At 40.6% G+C, this 19,059-nt stretch overlaps 1 protein-coding gene across 14 annotated transcripts in view; it reads right to left on the bottom strand.

Annotated features, from left to right (window-relative positions):
- Positions 1-1,794: 1,794 nt before the first annotated feature.
- myt1b (myelin transcription factor 1b) overlaps positions 1,795-19,059 on the bottom strand; it is a 64,646-nt gene continuing 47,381 nt past the window's right edge. For 6 of the 14 annotated variants that reach the window (XM_036146207.1, XM_021324063.2, XM_021324067.2 and 3 more), the window contains 11 exons: positions 16,316-16,573; positions 15,605-15,759; positions 14,315-14,377; positions 13,906-13,974; positions 11,711-11,773; positions 11,347-11,427; positions 10,610-10,834; positions 8,801-8,892; positions 8,515-8,618; positions 6,759-6,902; positions 1,795-6,651 (listed from right to left, as the gene is read on the bottom strand). In XM_036146207.1, the coding sequence (XP_036002100.1) occupies positions 6,508-6,651; positions 6,759-6,902; positions 8,515-8,618; positions 8,801-8,892; positions 10,610-10,834; positions 11,347-11,427; positions 11,711-11,773; positions 13,906-13,974; positions 14,315-14,377; positions 15,605-15,759; positions 16,316-16,573 (1,398 nt within the window). In that variant the 3' untranslated portion in view covers positions 1,795-6,507. The remainder of the gene's footprint in view (positions 6,652-6,758; positions 6,903-8,514; positions 8,619-8,800; positions 8,893-10,609; positions 10,835-11,346; positions 11,428-11,710; positions 11,774-13,905; positions 13,975-14,314; positions 14,378-15,604; positions 15,760-16,315; positions 16,574-19,059) is intronic. The other 8 variants (XM_021324065.2, XM_021324066.2, XM_021324064.2 and 5 more) reach the window with 8 other exon arrangements.

Here is a 19,059-nt window from a genome sequence, read left to right as displayed (position 1 = left end):
ATAATATTCATAAACTCCTGAAAGAAAATAAAACCTTTTGTAATGGTAGTTTGTCTTTATTATTAATGGATATTGTTTTTGCCATGTTTTCACCATCTAGTCGATTTTAGGTTTCTGTATTTTATTGATGAGGAGGTTCATGGAAGTAAGGTGCTGTCTTTCCAGAGAGAATGTGCTGTTTCTAGTTTCATCTCTTTTTTTGACTGTAGGGATGTGTTAGGCTAAAAACCTTTTAGACTGTGCTATAACAGTCGTTATAGAATGTATTTAATTGTTATATGTAAAAAGGATTCTGGGTAATCTTCAAAGCAACAGCTTCAATGCATTAGGAGAGAAAACAACAAAAGTTATTTTTTTTTCATCCTTTAAAGCAACAGTTCTCTTTTTTCAGCTCCTCAGAGAGTTCTTTGCCATGAGTTGCCATGTTAAACCTTTAGTGAGCAGTTTGAGAGCGTGTGAGAGCAATAACACCAAATGTAACACTCCAGCTCTCCATTCACTGCTGAGACCTTGTAACACCAACGAGTCACATGACACCGGGGAGGGAAGCTGGGTTTAGACATTAATGGCTGCGTGTCGAGTTCTTTAGAGAGGGCAGCAGATTTACACTGTTACACAAGCTGTACACTGGTTATTTCACATTGAGTTGAAGTGTCATAGCTTCAGTGTTGGCCTGTGAAAAGATCTAAATTTTTTTATATATCCATTACCAGTCAAACGTTTGGACTCACCTTCTCATTCAGTAGTTTGACTTTATTTTTATTAGTACCTCTGGCAAGTCCTTCAAGACAGTTGGAGAACCGTTTCAGCTGACTAACCTCATGAAGCTCCCATTTATCCATGCAGGGTCATGGAGGTAAACCCTGGACAGATCTATCTATGTTAATATTTCTTTCAAATAGTTATTATCATTATTACCTCCAACAACCAGAGGAAGGTTTTCAGTCCACGGTAGAAGCTCAGCTTAGCTGTTGCATTTGACATGGGTGTCATCTTTGATGCACAAACTGGTATAATAATAATAATAATAATAATAATAATAATAATAATAATAATAATAATAATAATAATAATAATAATAATAATAAGAATAATAATAAGAATAATAATAAGAATAATAATAAGAATAATAATAAAACAGCAGTGATTTCATTGTAATTTTCCTATGTAAATCTGATTTGTCAACTGTAATATGTGCTTTTTAAACTCACAAATGTAGAAATAAAATAAAAGCTCTGCTGTTTGGTCGTGATGTAGTTGAACAGTTATCGCAAAACTGTTGCTGACATACATTTTTTCCCCCTTTAATGTTAATAATAGTTACTAATAATGTCTTTAATGAAGGAAAAAATTAAATAGCAGAAGTTCTGTTTATTAAAAACAGTTTTGTGGGTCCTGGGCGTCTGGAGAGATAATGTGTTGGTTGTTTCTGACTGGCTCGCATTCAGGAACTGACACGTTGCTCACAAAGTCATCTTTCTTTGACAGCAGCTCCCAAACTGCCAGTAGAACACACAATTTATTCCTTTAAATAGGGTGAACCATACTGGTTTTGCACGTCTTATCCGTTGCTGACGCAGTCTTTGAAAATAACCTGGAACCAATGGATGTCCTTAAAGCTAATTTGACCTCATTCCAAGTTCCTGAAAGCAAAACCCTGGTTCCTCAAGTACACATTCACACTGAACCATGAGCTCACCGCATCATTTTATTGGTCATTGGTTTCAGTTTTGTTATCTCTTCCTTTGTTTCGTAGCTCATGCATTTACACAAGTCATACAGAAACACAAACGCTCTGGTCTATGAGTCTTTATTTGGATTTTTTTAATAGAGAACATTTAAAATGGTTCATACCCTCACAATAACTGACGTCACTTCTCTGCTTTATAACACTGACACAGAAACAGGGAACATGTTTACAAGTACACAAACACACATCCACAAACTTGGCCGATCTACCGTGTTATACACCCCCACCCTCCAAAAAAAAAAAGGTTAAACATAAACAAGATTCCCTAAGAACGCACAGCCAAGGCCTGTCCCACTTTAGAAAACGGTGCAGTAGCAAAGGAACGACCACATCTACAAAAGTAACTAAACTGATCACACATTCTATAGTAATGGAAGTGCTTGTACTTCTGGAAGTTTTGTACTATTTTTTTTTCAAAAGGATTTCAACATGTCTAGAAAATCACCAGTAAAAATAGCTCATCTCTGTAAAAATGTGCTAGCAGGACAACCCTTGGCTGTGGACTTTTTTTTTTTTTTTCCTCGCTGTCACAAACTATTCTTTATTTTTTTTTATCATCGTTATTATTTCTGAAACAATTTTCAACTTCATTACAACAACAATAACACTGTTTCCTCAGAATACAAATATGTACAGAGACTTTCCACTTTTGTCAAAATAATGCCCTGCCCTCTGGTGCAGTATCTAGAGACGACTGCCGATCTTGGGATCCCTTCACAGAAACTGTCCGTGCAGTTTTGGTACCTGAATCGACAGAATGAGATCACAGTTTCTTTAGACGGACAAAAGCTTTGAGTTCCCCTCTGTTGAACAGTATGCTCTCTGTCTGCAGAGGACAGAAGGAGACACGCTTGCTCCGCAGAGAACCCCCCCCCCCCCCCCCCCCCCCCGCCCCACCCATTTCCCCTGAAAGTCAGACATCTGGATCAGGACCGAGTATTTTCAGCAGTATTTGAACGGGTGTAAACATACCATATGTTGACATGAGTGGAGGGAGAAAGGCACACATGATAAGACCACACATATCTGAGAACTACGGCAGGGAGGTGGGAAAAGATAGGGTTTCTTTTGGTTCTGTTATATTTTGGACAGCCTGATGAAAAAGTGCCACTCAGTTATTATTATCTTTTTTCTCTCTTTATATCAACCCTTCACGCTCACGTTTGGATTTTGGTGCGGACTGAATTCCCTGAAAAGCGTTGTCACATCAAATAACATTGATTCCCGGGCGCTTTGTGGGGGGTAACAAACTGAGCCCCGTCCAGTTAAATGTTCCTCTTCGGATCAGAATAATAAAACCGACTCCATCACTCGGTACTTTTATGTAAATAGGAAAACATACAGTGCGTGGGTGGAGGACCGACCGTGGGCTGAGGTTGCTTTCTTAGCAGAAACGTTCTTTTCTTTTCCTTAAAACGCTCTGCTTTCATGGCCTCAGTGTTATTCATTTACATACCTCGGTAGACAATTTCATCAAGCAGTTTAAAAGGGGTCATGCCATATCAAATAGGTTAGGAGAATATTCACAGTCTTAACACTCCCGGGGTAGTATTCTTGTGCATTTCAAGAGGGGGAGTACACTACTTTGTTAACCAAATGCATCCAAACCCTCTTTCCTAAGGAAAGGCTGCACAAGCCGTGAAGAAGACGGATGGAGGAATGGAGCGACCGGGATTTGGGAGGAGGGCCAAAAAGTCAGAAAAAGCTTTGACATCCTTTTGAGTGACGTCCACATATTTATGCAACAAACGCCTCCTCCGACAACAAAGGGGAGGTTGTGCAGCCCGGCGAATCAATTTTCCACTCCCACACACTCGTCTCATTTCACACGAGGCCTTGATCCAGCCGCTGCTACCGCCTCTGGCCTCAGCTGACTGCTCAACCTGTGGCCATGCTCTGCTCTGCCCCAGGTCACCTGAGAACCAAACACTTCTTCCCATCAATCTCTTTTGGTCTCCCGGTTTGGAAAAGAATTAGAAACTCCTTTGACTTCATGAAACTCTCAGAGAACGTGGTCAAGGAAACAGGAGCACACAGGAGGGGGGGGGGGAGATCCGTCCTCCTCTCCGACTCCAATGCTGGCATCCTCAACAGCTATTCAGAAAGTGCACATTCTACGCTGGCTAAGAGCACATTTACAACATGCCGTGGACATCAGAGTTACACACGGGAATGGTTTCAGCCAAAGGCAGCTCACACAAACACCTGCTGCTTTGCTTCAACGTGAAGGAGCACAGCGCGAGCAGGCCTTTTACCGTGGACAACACACACCAAGAATCAGATTAAGAAACTGCACGACGTCGCTGAACACAAGGTGCAGAACATTATTCAGAGGCATCTTTTTTTTTTTTTTTTTCTCAATATACACGAACTCACATGACACTCGGGGACGACGAGCCTTCCAGCTAGTCTCAGAGTCAGCCGTGAACACGCGGCCGACTTTCAGGCTAAAGACAGACAGGTGGACGGAAAAGAAGAACCGGGGAGGACGACGGGATCCAAAGTACTGTCACACTACCACCAACGACTTCAGCTAGACTGAATGTTTAAAGCCACAGTAGAGCAGGTCTAAGTGATATTAAAGAAGGAGCAACCGCCTCCTCACAATGACGCGCCCTCACGTCTCGCCTGAACAGCTTCTGATAAGACAAGAGAAGACGAAGTCAACAATTACACTGGAAAAATATATGTATGTTTATATTCATATATATAGCATCTTTAAAATCTATTTGTACAGAATGTATATATAGTGTACTTATGGCCATCTTGGCAGAGAAATAAAGGCATTTGAAACAATCCGCACTCTCTCGATGCCGTGGTCGTCCCGGGACCAGGCATCCTTACATTGCAGAGATGCAAAGAATCAGGAAAAAAGTAAACTCTCCTTTTTGCTCTTATCCTATTTTTTCTTCTTCTTCTTTTTTTTTTGTTAAATCAGTGGCACTTTGTGCATCAAAAAATTAAAATCTAGAGTAAGGCTACAAGGGTGTGTATGTTAGAAGTTAGTCAAAGATAGAAAGGACCTCATCGTATTCTCAAGGGTTTTTGGATATGTCACTGTGTATTTTCAACTCATGCATCCAGGCTAAAACGCGGCTGGAAAAGCTCTCCATGTGGAACATTTTACAGATGATCAGAGAATACTCCCCAAGCAGCCGCGGTGCATCGTAGAGGTTCTGGGTGAGCCAGTGCTGGCCGCTACAAAGAGCTTGGGAGAGGTACAAAACGTCTTTTTTTTTTTTTTTTTACTCTTTTAAAATCGTTTTCTTCGGCTGACAAAAAGCAAAAGAGCACACAGAGATGTGACAGTAACAGAGAAGTGAGTGCTTCTGTTGGGTTTACAATCAGCTGCTGGCTGGTCTAAGTACACGCCTAAGCAGTCAAACAGTACTGGTATCCATGGTGTTTATTTAAATATTAGCAGTGGATTTTCTTTTACTACTCAGACTCAACCGTCACATCAAGCACATAAATAAAAGCAAAATAAATACACATCAGTCCACATCTTTCTTATTAAATAAATAATAAATACATCATTTTTCATGTTTCCTCTCACCTGCGGGGTTTGTAGCAGTAACAGAAAAAGCACAAACAAAACAAAAGAAAGCAAGAAAAACATAAAAAACAAAAATTTTCTTGTAAAATTATCAAAAGAATTTAGATTTCTGTTGTGTTGTTTCTTTTTATAAAACATCTGCACGTAAAAAGGTTTTTAAAAACCAAAAGCACGCCTCGTCTGGCGTTGTAGCCAGGTTCCTAAGACATCTGCAGATGGGTTAACAGTAAAGTTGCATTTTTTTTTTGTTTGTTTTACAAAACAAAGTTAATAATAAATAGATTGCTTCAAATAAATAAACCTCAATAACATAAAAGGCAATAAGTTACAATTTAAAAGTTCACAAGTTTAAATAATTCATATATAACAATAATTATTGTACCACAAAACTATTCATTGAAATGAAGTGCAATTCCTATGTAGATAAATACTATTGATATGACTAACTGAATCTGAGATGTGTGCCCACTACTATCATCCTTTCAGTTAAAAACAAAGAGGGTTGGTCTGCTGAGCATTCAGAATGTTCTGAGATCTGCCTCACCGCCCGGGCTGCAGAGCGCTTCCGTTTCAAACACCCACATTCAGGTGAGCGCAGGTCTCATATTGCTGGGATGGGTGTGTGTGTGTGTGTGTGTGTGTGTGTGTGTGTGTGTGTGTGTGTGTGTGTGTGTGTGTGTGGGGACGTGGATCAGACAGCTGGTGAGCGCATGTCAGCGCCCCAGGCAAATGCTACAGGACAGCGGTGAAAGTCCGATCATCCGGCTCGTCCTTCCCAGGAGCGGATCCCGCCTCCGCGCCTCCTTCCAGATCAGCAGAAGCACGGGAGCCGGTCGGGTCGGCCTCTAGAAGCAGACTCAGCAGGTAAACATTCAGCGTATCAAAGCCCCTCAGGTGTAGTTCTTAGAAACGTTATTCCTCCTTCCCGTCCACTCTGACTGAAGGTTTCCTCCGCTGACTCCCAGCGGCAGCATGGGGTGGATTTTGGTCGCTTTTCTTCAACAGAGTGCTCCCTGGGTTGACTTTATTTGAAATTTGCCATTTATTTAAGTAACCTGAATTCCCTTTTTGTTTCTGAAACATATTTAAATACATTGTTGAGCATTTCAGCATCCCTCCTTCATCGCTCCAATTCCTCCTGCATCCAGCTCTCCAGCTTCAGTAGCCGGCTCAGATTTCTCGCTGCGCCGCCAGTCGGACCTCACACTTTGATGCCCTTCACAGCCTTGTTGATGCTCTCCAGCAAGGCCTTGTTCTCCGGGCTCTGGAAGCACTCCTTGTTGGTGTACATGTCGGTCAGGGTGCTGACGTAGTTGTCAAAGTTCTGCTCCGTGATTGGCTCCTGCTGCAGGGGGAAAAGAAAAGGAGATGAGCGGGACAAACACGGGGGGCAGCTAACACCCAGAAGCAGAACGAGTGAAATCAGTGAAACGGGGGAAGCGGCGGCCTCACCATGTGCGGCAGGTGGATGTTGGCCAGGCTGCGGATGAGGGCCCGGCTCAGACCGGACAGCTCCATGAAGAGAGCCTCGTTCTGCTCTTCGATCATCTTGTTCTCGTGCTCGATGCTCTTCAGGTTTTTTTCCATGGAGGAGATCTGCAGCACAACGTTCTCAGATTACAAAAACGATCAGTGAGCGTTTAAACAGAACAAGGCCGGTTTTATCAGAGACCGTGTTCACTCCAGTCTAATGCCCACGCCATCCAGTCCGGACTCCCGCTGTGCCGGGGAGACGCTGAGGGATCACCCAGTCCCCTGATGGGCCTGCCCTCCAGCTGCACTCTCATTACCTGGATGTCTCCAACAGTCAATGACCTAGCAGCTACTTAAGGGAACGTTAATAATCAGGGAGAGGATTTCTGGTTAAAAGTCTTGTTCCCTGCTAGCTGGAATCCTACTGAACGGAACAGACATGCTGTGACAACTCTGGATTAATAGATGCATCCTGAAATAACCTGTCAGTAACATAACAAGAATAGGAGCTGTGGGTTAAACCTGTGTGGGTTGTTCTCCATTCCTTCGCTCGTAGCGCTTCTTAAGCCACACGATTATGCTCTTTAAAACTTTTGTAGCAAATATCTCCACAAGAAACACCTCATGGGGCTAGGAACCATGTTAACGTCTGCATAAGGTAGTTTAACTAAATATAACCGATGTTACAGAAACATCAGCAGAACTGTTGGTGTTTCTGTCCGTTGCTCAGCATTAAACAACGAAAAAAGAGTGAGAAAACATTTTTTATATTTCTGGTCTAAAAGGCATTACAGATTCATTTTCAACAACAACTACAAAATGACTGCTTTGTTTCTTTAAATAAACTATTACATGATTTATTTATTGTGGAACAAGACAAAAATTTATAAAAATTGTAGTAAAACGAGTTATGGTATTTTTATATATATATATATATATATTATTATTTTTATATATGCTCCAGAAATAATTTCAAAATGGCAATTTGTCAAGTGGTGAAAAGTTTTGACACCAGGTTATTAGGGATTGGTGATAAGTAGCTATCCGTTATATTCTTTTGGTATTTATTGTCCTAACGATAAAGGGCATAAAAAATAATTCAAAATGCATCAGCCAACGCCTTGAAAAACAGATACAACACAGAAAACTCAAGCCTTCCCAGTACTGAATAGGTTATTCCAGTACACCATGTACATTAAGCAGTACACTTATATCACTAAACAGCTCAAAATAAGTGCATTCAGTCATTTATTGACATATATTGATATCTATTGATGACCTCATGAAAGCAAATAGTTCTAATAACAAAAGTACCAATCTCAATCATACTGAGGGTTTTCTTGGGTTTGCAAACATAACCAATTAGGGTTTATTATTATCACAATAAGTCACTGAGAATGCATGGCAATCTGCACACCCCAGACAGATGATACTACCACATGGCCTCACGTCAACCCATGATGCCATATAATCATAAACTGGTCAGGATTTGTACACAGACTAATACACTACCGGTAAGAAGAGAAGTTTTCATTTTCTTTAAATATAGAACTTGGTATGTTTCAATATGTGCATGAGTTTACCTGAAAAAGGAACAGTAAAACAATGTAGTATGTGAATTTGCTCCCAGACAGACTGCTTGAAGGACTGATGAATTAATCACTTACTGTAAATGTAATATATAACACTCACCTGTAAACAACTGTATTAACGTAACAAAAACAGCAACACCCACCTGAGTTTGCAGGTTGACCATGTCTGCCTCCATTTCGTTGTTGGATTCGTTGAGGTCGTTTATCTCTCTGTTGAGCTGCTTGATCTCCTCATCGTTGTCCAGAACTAAAACAGAAGCACAGACACGTCAGAGAAGTGGAAAACCTGAAGCCTGTAAGCAGGAAGACAGCGTACACCCATTCATTTTAGCCTGCTACTAAAGCACCAATCATTCACCATAACCTATTCTAGTGGGTAATATTTTCCTTATAACAGTGAAATGTGGGCGTTAAGGCCAACCATCATACCGTCAGTGGCTCTGAACTTGGTGCTCATGTAGTCCTCTGAGGGGAACTTGGCCTTCTTCTTTGCGAACAAGGCTCTTGGGCATCCTGAGAGGCTGGGGACACAGACAGACAGCGTCTTTACTGTTGTCTCAACTGAGCTATCCAATATTAAACGTAGGATGGACGCTTTGTGTATGAAATACAGTGACAGGCAGTGTCATGCATGACATCGAATAGATACGCAAACAACCCAAACTATAGCATTTAGTCTGGTTATAGTCCAGATGTGTATAGGCAGGGCAGATGTTCGTAGCGCTGGCCACAGTAATTGGTACCATTGGTTAGGATGTGTAAAATGACTTAATAAAAATTTATTTTTCCCTCCATTAACATAAACCTAGACTAGAATATTTAGAAAAATGCTGTCTTAATTTAAGTAAAAGTAAAAACCTCATGTTCAGATATAATTGTTCTCAACTAAGTGATGCAAGAGTTATCGGTTCCCATAGCAACCCCCTCAAAATAGATGTAACTGAAGCATTTGTTAGTTTCTATTTAACTTTTTTTTTATATTGATCAGAGTTTCTATAAACCTCAAATCAATAAATAACCTACTGCTTAATGTTTCACAGGGGTGTATCAATGCCATGAGAGAGAAGCCCATTTCTTTTGCCTCTTTTTCAAAATGGGGAAGACAAGATAACATGTCGTTCGACTTTGTTGATCTCTCTGTCCCTCTGTCTGTCTGTATGCTCTAACCAGAGGAAATTCTGTGTGCTGTTCAATCAGTAAAAGACCTGCAATGAATAACTGTGGCACCAGCATATTCGTTTAATAACAATTATTTCAGAACATTTTTTCTGATATAAGTGCTCAGACTCAAGTTTGGATTATTCTGTTTTTTTTTTCTCCTCCTGAGGTTATGCTGTTTTAACAAAAGCCGGATCTCATAGTTAGGTAATGCCTCTGGGTCATGATTTTCACATCTAGCATTTTTTAATAAAAGGCTGCATCTTCAAAATCAAATGTTGGGTTTTTGCTGTAGGGACAGAACTATATATATATATATATATATATATAAAAAAAAAGTGTGACCCAGTTTGTTTGGTTCTAGAAGAAACAAGAAGAAGCCTGACCAGTCTTCAGAGGCAGCCATTTTAATGCAGACTTCACCAAATATCTACAGGATAAAATTAGAAACATTAAGATAGCACAATTATGCTCTAAAATAATGTTAGGAGCTCCTTTAAATGATTGGTCTATAGTTGACACTAAAGAACTCATTTAAGATAACAGCCTTCTACCTGCTAAGTAGACAGTGTGAGCTAGTGTTAACTATGCTTCACAACAAACTTTGGCCAAAGAATATGTCAAAATATCAGCATTTTCTCATTCAGATTGAAGTTTTTGTCAAAGAGGGTATTTTTTAAGAATTAAGGATTCTTTTGTTTTTATTCCACTTATTGTGTCTGTTTAACTGCTAAGTAAACTAAAAGTATCATTGATTTTAACCCTGACATTATCTATTTAGTAATGTAGCAATTTTGAAAAATTGGGTTATTTTCTGGCCACTCCTCGATCGTTTTAACATTATTAGTCACTTTAGCCCAATTTTGTCTTTAAACCTGACTCAGTACACTTGGTGGAACCCATAGCCAAACTCTGTAGGGTTTAAATCCATCCAGGCCTGGGTCAGTCCACATTTCATCCAGGATGGTGAGCAATCGGGTCGGTTTTTGGAACTCTGCGGGTTGAAGATTGCTCAGACAGAGACAGAAAGCTAAGCTCAATCTGTGCTGCAAACCAACGCGGCTCCGCTGTGCGGCTCACCTTCGGTGCGTGAGGAAGCTCCCGTTGGCGTGTCCGGAGCCGTCACACCCGGGGGTGGGGCAGGTGGGCCCCTCTGTCTTGAAGGCCTTCCAGTTGAAGGGCATCCCGTTCAGGAGACCCTCCTTCTGCCTGCGGGCTGCCAGGGGACACCCGTAGGCGCTGCGGTGCGTGGCGTACTTGCCGCTGATGTGGCCGAGGCTGTCGCAGCCCGGCACGGGGCATCTGCTGGGAGTGATGGAAACAAGGGCATGAGGGGCGTCCAGGAGGGCAGAAAGAAGATGAAGGAGTGTTTAGGCAAGTAATGAGGAGGACTCACAAATACAAAGTGTAGAGAAAGTTATTACTCAGATTGTGTAAAAGATAATCATTTTTTTCTGTTTTTGGGTCTTATATATTTTTCATGTGTTCTTGCTGTAGTTTTATTACTGGTACATGTTATCGACATGCTTGTAGGTTTAAGGTTTTAGGTGGAAATACACCTTGTATTTCCCATGCACTGCTCTACATTAGTCTAACATGAGCTCAACTAGGAGTCAGTATTTGCAGTTGGAGTGTTTTCCCATCAGTGGGGGGGGGCTTATTGTTCGATTCATTTAAAGGGCAAGGTCTGTACCTCCACATATGATTCACAGTGACTGTCCTCTCTGTGCTTCTCTATCTCTGTCCTTTATTGCATTTTACTCTTTACCGTCAGTCATGCTAAAAGCAGACATTATGGCTTTCTGAGCGGTACGAACTTTAAAAGCTCCGAGTCCTCCTGGTTGTCCTTGGTAGGAGTTTTAATTCCACTTTTCTTGGCACGCGGGCACCCAGAGAGACTGAAAACAGAAAGTATGGAGTTGATAACAGAGGGTTGAAAAACGTTACGGTAAGGTGACTGCTTCATAAAGGGAGAGCACATGAGAAGGAAGAATTTTTTTTTTTTAAATAAAAAGAGGTTCTCCAACCAAATGAAAAAGCAAATCAAATCAAAAACGCCTAAAATGTGGGAAAATGTGTATGTGGTCCCTTTCTAACTCTACCATGAGCTGTCTCTAGGCCTCTCTGTCTGACTGACTGTGTGTTTTGTTGAAGGAGCACTTTGCTCGGTGCATTTGTTACCTTCGGTGAGAGGCGTAGTTTCCTGTGATGTGACCTGAGCCATCGCATCCTGGCGTGGGGCATCTGAGAAAAGGAAGAGCTTCTTTAGTGTCATGAATGCAGAAATAAACCCTAAATATTAATAATAAACCCGCTTGAACAACCAGGGAAGATGGTTTATTACTGAGCCTTGCAAATGTTGTTGTATCCCTTTTTCATATTTTATTAAATAACAAATTTCTATGTATTTTCTAGCATTTATTTGCTAGACAGGCACAGAGTGGTGAATATTTTTGAAGTGGAAGAAGACAAAGATGCATGTTTTCAAACTTTTCTACATAAAAATCAAAAAAATTGTGCCATATTTATGTTTTTAACCCACTTTTAGAACCACCCTTCACTCTAATTATTGGGGCAGGTCTTTTGGTCTCTGCCAGCTTTATACATCTAGAGACAGAAATCTTTGCCCATTCTTCTCAGGAACAAGAAGAAGTGCAAGTTCAGTGGGATTGAATGCAGACTATCTATAAACAGCAGTTTTTAAGTCTTGCCAACGATTCTCAACTGGATTTAGGTCTGGACATTCTAAAGGTGTGTTCACACACCGAACACGAACAAGGCGAATTTTTCACGTTAATCGCCTGCCATTGGTCACGTAACATTTCGCCTCTATCACAGCATCACACAAGTTTTAGCCAACTCGTCTTTAAATTGGAGGAGCGTCTATCCACTTCCCTGTTCATCTCACCTTGGCGGAGCTCATATTCACCAAGTGATTCACGGTGCTGTATGTAATGTGGAAAGCCGAACAACGGTGTCAGCATTGGTGTCCCTCCCTACAGGCGTCTTCGGCCAGCCTAATTATTGTCTAAATATGCAACACATAAAACATTTTCACGCTTTAATAAATGGGCAAGGAGGACCGTTAATGAGACGTGAATTGACTTCAGACTCTTGAAATTTCACTTTGTCAAAGTTATGCCTCCACCACGTTTATTCGCAGTTTCACTTCGCTCTAGTTTCACATCCACCATGCTGTTTCTGGCCTAGTGGGTAGAGCATTGTGCTTGTGTCCCGGAGGTTCTGAGTTCAACTCCCACAGACTGCCACTCTGGTTCCCTGAGCAAGACCCTTAAGCCCACATTGCTCCCTGAGTGCCGCACGGTGGCAGCCCACTGCTTCCCAAGGGGATGGGTTATATGCAGAGAACAAATTTCACTGTCATCTTTGATGCAATAACAATAGAGATGATGATTATTCGCTCTAGCCACGCCCACCATGCTTTGGCAGTTGCATTTTGCTCTAGTCGCACGCCCAACATGATATTTGTAGTTGCACTTTGCTCTCTAGTCGTTCATCTCCAATGCTGTTTGGAGTTTCGCTTCGCTCCAGTCGCCCAATTTGTGCATTTTGTATCACTCAAAACGTGTTATTCGTGTCGCCGATGGTTAATACGCTCCTTTACATCGTGATAACGTAAAACACTCACTTCATTCGCCTTGTCCGTGTCGGGTGTGAACCCACCTTTACACATGAGAATACTTGATCTAAACCATTCCATTGCAGCTCTGCTTCTATGTTCAGTGTCCTTGTTGTTCTGGAGAATTAACCTCCTTGTTCACTAATGTTCTCCACCAAACCTCTGAGTCCAGAAACAGAACAGATTTATACTTCTGAACTGGGTTAGTTGATCATAGGTATCAACGTAAATGGACTGGAATACAAATGCCAGCTTTACTTCTCCGAGTTTTACCCAAACAATTTATAAAACCATGAATCATTTTCTTTCAACCTCACAATTATGCAATCAAATAAAATCCCAACAAAATACATTGAAGTGTGTGACAACATGTCATGTTACATATCAAAATGTGAAAAGGTCAAGGGTTATTAATACATTTCCAAGGCACTGTACGTGTATGGATTTAAGTCCTGTACTAAATGTTTAATTTATATATTTTTATAATTGACACATTTCTGACTTGACTTTTGTTTTGATTTACTTGAATTGACAGATGTTAAAGCAAGCAGAAACCAATCTATCTGCAGAGAGAAACACGATGACAGATGCAGCAGCAGCAGCAGCAGCAGCAGCAGAGACAGCAGCCAGTAACAACAGCTGAGTTAACGTCAGCAGAGTGACACACTGGGCAGTGTCAGTAGCAGTGTGCTGAAATGGCAGTGAAAAGGCAAACCAAGGTGCAGAGCAGACATACTTGAGTTCAGGGGTGTGGGCCGCCATGAGGGACCGGAGGCTCTTATCAGCGAGAGGACACCCAGACAGACTGAGAGGAAAAAGGAGAAAGAGCGAAGGAGAGGACGAGGAAAGCGAGAGGGGAGAAAGACGTGAGTAAAGAGAAATCGAGGATGCAAGGCATACCAAGGTCATTTAGGAGGAGAGCAGACAGAAAGGAGTAAATTACTGATGGATATCAAAGTCAATGACTGTCTTTGCTTTTAGGCTCACACTACGTTAATGCCTCTGGCATGTCAGGATCAAATCAAATGTTTGATTTATTCTTTAGCTGGACTCAGGCTCAGAGTGGGCAGCAGAGTCTCAGCAGTGCTAGCACGTCACTTTAGAGCTTTTAAACTGTCGGCTAATAAGCATCAGACTGGGCATACCTGCGGTGGGATGCGTAGTTTCCAGTGATGTGGCCACTGCCATCACAGCCAGGTGTGGGGCACCTGCAGAGAGGAAGGAGGTGCAAGGAGGAGCAAAGGGAGGCAGGGACCGAGGTTAGAACAGCCAAGCACAAGAAGAACGTCCCTTATGAAAACTGAGATCTAGGTTCCAGGAGGGAAATAAAAAGCCGTCCTCACACAGCTGATAACGAAAATATACAATTTAACTGGAGGTTTGTCCAACAAAACCCCTGCAAGGTTAAAGGAAATCTGGAGGGTGGTCAAAACTATCCATTCAAATTCTTTACATTTTAATTTAGCATATTAGTTTCTAAATGTAATGTCCAATAATGCTTGAATTCTACCAGCATTAACTATCAAATCATTTTAATTAGAATTTAATTGAAGGTCTTGGATATGTCAGCTGTTACACTCAGTCATCGTATGGAGTTTCCAGCAAGGCTGATGTGTTTATATAGGCTGTATCAGGAAATAAAAATGAAGAATTTAAAATCTGAGCTTGGGATAATGTGAGCTTGTACCTAGTAAGAACAAGCATAGCTACAGCTTTAGCAGGCCCAGCTTCTCTGAGGCAGTCAATTACAGGCACGTCTTAGCTGTAGCTGTCAGAAAAATGTTTACAGGCGGCTTCATAACATGTTAAATTTGATCACAATTTATGGTTCATTTTCTCATAACAAAACAAGTCTTAGTTTTTTTTTTTTTTAACAGAGAGCAAAAACCAGATGAAACAAAGAGTGAAGGTGCTTGTTTGGCAGGATTCTGCTGTACTCAGCAGAGGTGTCTGCTTCGATAGAGCAAATCCTCTGCATCCATGAAAATTGTTGGTGCTCATTACCGAGTACAGCTATGAGTAAGTTGAGTTAATTTGGTATCAATCAATCTGAGCTCGTGCGTTTTAAATGTATGCTATTACGGACTGAGAATTACGTGAAACTGCAGTCGAGTTCTTAGATTGAAATCATTTTCACTCAGAAAGCATTGATCAAAATCGACTCAAATAAAATCTTAAATTAAAAATTAAATTGCGTTAATGATTAAAACGTGTCATAAGTGTAAATCTTGTAAGCTGCAATTTCATTTGGCATCTGAAAGTTACTTTTAGTTGGATTGTGCACAAGTGTTTGAATCACACTCAAAGTCAAAGTTGCCTAAAAGGCAAGTTTGAGTTGCTCTACTCTTATCTTTAGAATGGCCTAGCAGTAATGAGTAGTTACCACAGTTAACTGGCTCCACATCCATTCTACCATTTGCCTGGCCGTTACTTACGAGAGCAGTTCTTTCTTGCTGTCCTTGGGCTGAAACTTGACTTTAAAGCTGGGGGTTGTGACCTCTCCGGGGTACTTCCTGTCCTCCAGGCAGTCCTGCATCATGTCACAGTCCTCCTGGTCAGATGAGACATACGACTGGCCTGTGTGTTCCATCTAAAAATACCACACCAACAGATACATTGTTTTTTAACAATTGTTTCCGTACATCACTGCGTACCGCTGTAAACAAGCAGTAATGAAGTGCCAAAAAAAAAGCAAACACAAAACTTTGCAAAACTCCACGCTCGCTCGGCACTATTTTATTCTTTTGTAGACTGGTTGTTTCCAAATGCAAAGTGTCCTCATAAAAAATTAACATCCAAGGCCCTTTATATTTCTTTTGAAAAAGTTCAAAGCAGTGAAAATTAGCATATGCCAAATCCTGGATGGTGCAATGCACCTGACACACCACCTCTGTTACACCGTGCAATGTTTTAACCTCGTGGTAACTCTTGCATTTCGCTGAAATAAATGAATAATAGAAAGAGGAAAAGCGGCACAGGATATAAGAAAAGGCGATTAGACAAAGAAAGTGATGTAAACAAGAACTTTTCATTCAAAAGGCTTGAGGGAAGTTTCGTCTATTGTTATTTATGCTGCAATAGTTCCTCTGTGACTAATGGAGCAGGAAATACAGTGTGTTTGAAAGCTCCTGACTAATTGTACTGACCTCGTCTGTTTCCTCCTCCCTTTGGCGGTTGGGTTTGGTGAAATCCAGAGGTCCCTCCCAGTCTTCCTGCTTGTACGTATGAAGGTTTGGGGATGTCATCCCACTGTTTCCACTAGGATGAAACGAAGAGGAGGAGGACGAAGAAGGATCAGGAGACCGAACCCCAGGGCTGGTGCCAGACACACTGCCCTCTCGTTTAATAGGCTTCTTCATGCTCAGGTCCAAAGTGCCATTCTCATCCACCTCAATGTCCATTTCCTGAGTGGAAAGCAAAGAAACGCCGCTAAATAAGAAAAAAAAACAAGTCACTTCTGAATTGTTTTGTTCTACACTGTAAATTATGGTAGACAGGACCATGCAAAACACTTCAGCTGAATTTTAATAGTTTGCTTTCAAACAGTCAGACTTTTTGATTTATGTACAGCGGTCTAGGGTAATATTTATCATGTCTAATCTTTGGGCTTAAACATCTGTAATAACTAGAGATGCAACCAGAAAGTGGCTGGTGACCAAATGAATTCAATTTTAAGCTTGACCGGCCAAAGTAAAATCTTCTAGAAAGAGACTGTTTATTTTTTAATAGAAGCTAAGTTAAAGTTGCAGCAAATTGATTAATATAAATATCAAATTCATATTACACATTCAGAGCTTTTTCCTATCATAATTTAGGATTTTTTTTTTCCGGAAGAAACAAGAAACCAATATCTAGTGATATGATGCAGTTCTATTTCATTTGGGTAAAAAGAGATGTAGCCATTATCTGTCTCATAAAATATTAAATGAGATATGCTGTAATTCTTTTACTTGGCCTTTATCTACATACACTTCTGTTTGATAGCCTGGAGGATTTCAGTGTATTTATAGATTTTCTGTGATGCAGGGAGAGACGACTCTGTAGATTTCAGCTGTTTTTGAGAAATGCTTGTAATCCTTAACTATAATCATTTTATTACTAAGACCACTGACTTTTAAATGTACCCAGAAAGTGGGGAATAATATTCTATATGTTGTTGTTAATCATAATTCTTAAGGAGAAATGAGAAGATAATCACTGTTGACAGGTATACTTAAAAAACAACAACTGTAAAAGATGGTAAATCACTCTAATCTCTAATCTAAATTCCTTTGGTCCGTTTGTTTGGTCCGGACCAAAAGCCGGCTTTATTTCTTTGGTTTGGTAAGGTTTGCTTTCACAATGCACTTCTTGCCAGTGATCTGTAACTTTTACGCGTGACTTTGTCGTGCCGTGTGAGGACCGTTGTTCTCATTGGGAAGAAAAGAAAGGGGTGGGATGTAGCACAGACCCAGAAATGGAGGAACGCCACCATCGGCATCCTGCCCGCAGCACCTCTGTTTGGCATATTTCTGCTGGTATTACAGCTGATAAATTATTATGAGTGGCAAGAGAGGCTCATTCATATTTTATTTCTAAGTTTTGTTTTTATTTATCTGGGCGTTCACAAATACCGTGAGAATTGAGCTTGCAGACTAGGTTATGGTCCATACGTTCTAGAGATAAACTGTTGTTTCATCACACATAATGGCTAGCTAAAGAACCAAATAGCTTTTTTATTACGCTAACCCCCTGCTAGCTAATTAGCTATTTTGGAGCAAAAATAATGTTATATCTTTATTTCTCAGCACTGCGTCTAGAGTGAATGAATATTTTAATGACAGTTACAACAACAACAAAAATTTGCTTCAATGTTGTTTTAATATTGTTTTTTTTTTTTTTACTTCATACGCAATCCAACCTCAGCATGTTCGCAGGATACATAATTAGCACGTATTATGCTGCTTTGCTCAGCTCTGTGACTTAATTTCCTTATGCTAACATGTAACAGTTTATGTAGTATCACCAGGTTAGATTTTCTGATAATTAAAAAGGATTAGGATTGTTTAAATTCCCAAATTACGTTTGGCTACAAAAGGCCTTACAGAGACATATTTTTATTACCCTAGATAAAATAATCCTTCTAGGTCTTACTGGATAAACATGATAGCAGCTTCTGAAAACTATTTGAAATTAGTAAGGAAAAAAAAAATGTTAGATTTGGTAAATTCATAAATTGTTCAGAATTTACGAATCCAGATTTGTTCATGTTTTCTAAAGCTTGTCTTTTAACCTGCTACCAAAGAAGCACTAAGTTCTACAGCAATGTTTGGTTCAACTGCTTAGGAATGGCAGCTCTGATGTCTGAGACACTTTGGAGCTAGTAGCGCTGACATGGTGCTTGAAAACTCCACATTTCATTTTGATGCTGGCAGGTGAACAGAAACAGAGGGTTGAACTGAGCTGTGTTTTCAGTAGGCATGCTCAGAGAGCCCGGTCAAGATCTAAAAATATCAAAGCATTGTAAGAGGAAGAAAGCGAGCTGGAACGGTTCCCAGACTCGTCCCAGGTTGATGAGCACAGTGTTCCGGTGTTTTAGTATTGGATTTCAACTGACTCCAACTCTGATTCCAGATCAGTTCCCAGCTGATTTGTGTAGCTAGGTCTGAAACAGTGCCTTGCTGAATAATGCCTTGGTTTGCTTAGGAACATAGATTTTTATTGTATCACCCTAAAACCATAAAACACAGGTTAGAAAATAGGAACAAAATGATGAAGCAGTCTCTTTCTCTCCTCAGAAAAGCAAAAAGACTATCAAAAATCACAATATGGGGGAAAGTGATATTGAAATAAGAATGTCCCCTGTGCAAAGTGAGGGAAATGAGTGAGTGGAAAAATAAAGACATATAGG

The sequence above is a fragment of the Fundulus heteroclitus genome, chromosome 1 (assembly GCF_011125445.2).
Source record: "Fundulus heteroclitus isolate FHET01 chromosome 1, MU-UCD_Fhet_4.1, whole genome shotgun sequence".
NCBI classification, from domain to species: Eukaryota; Metazoa; Chordata; class Actinopteri; order Cyprinodontiformes; family Fundulidae; genus Fundulus; species Fundulus heteroclitus.
The sequence above is the reverse complement of the archived record's forward strand: the minus strand, read 5'-3'. Positions and strand labels throughout refer to the sequence as shown.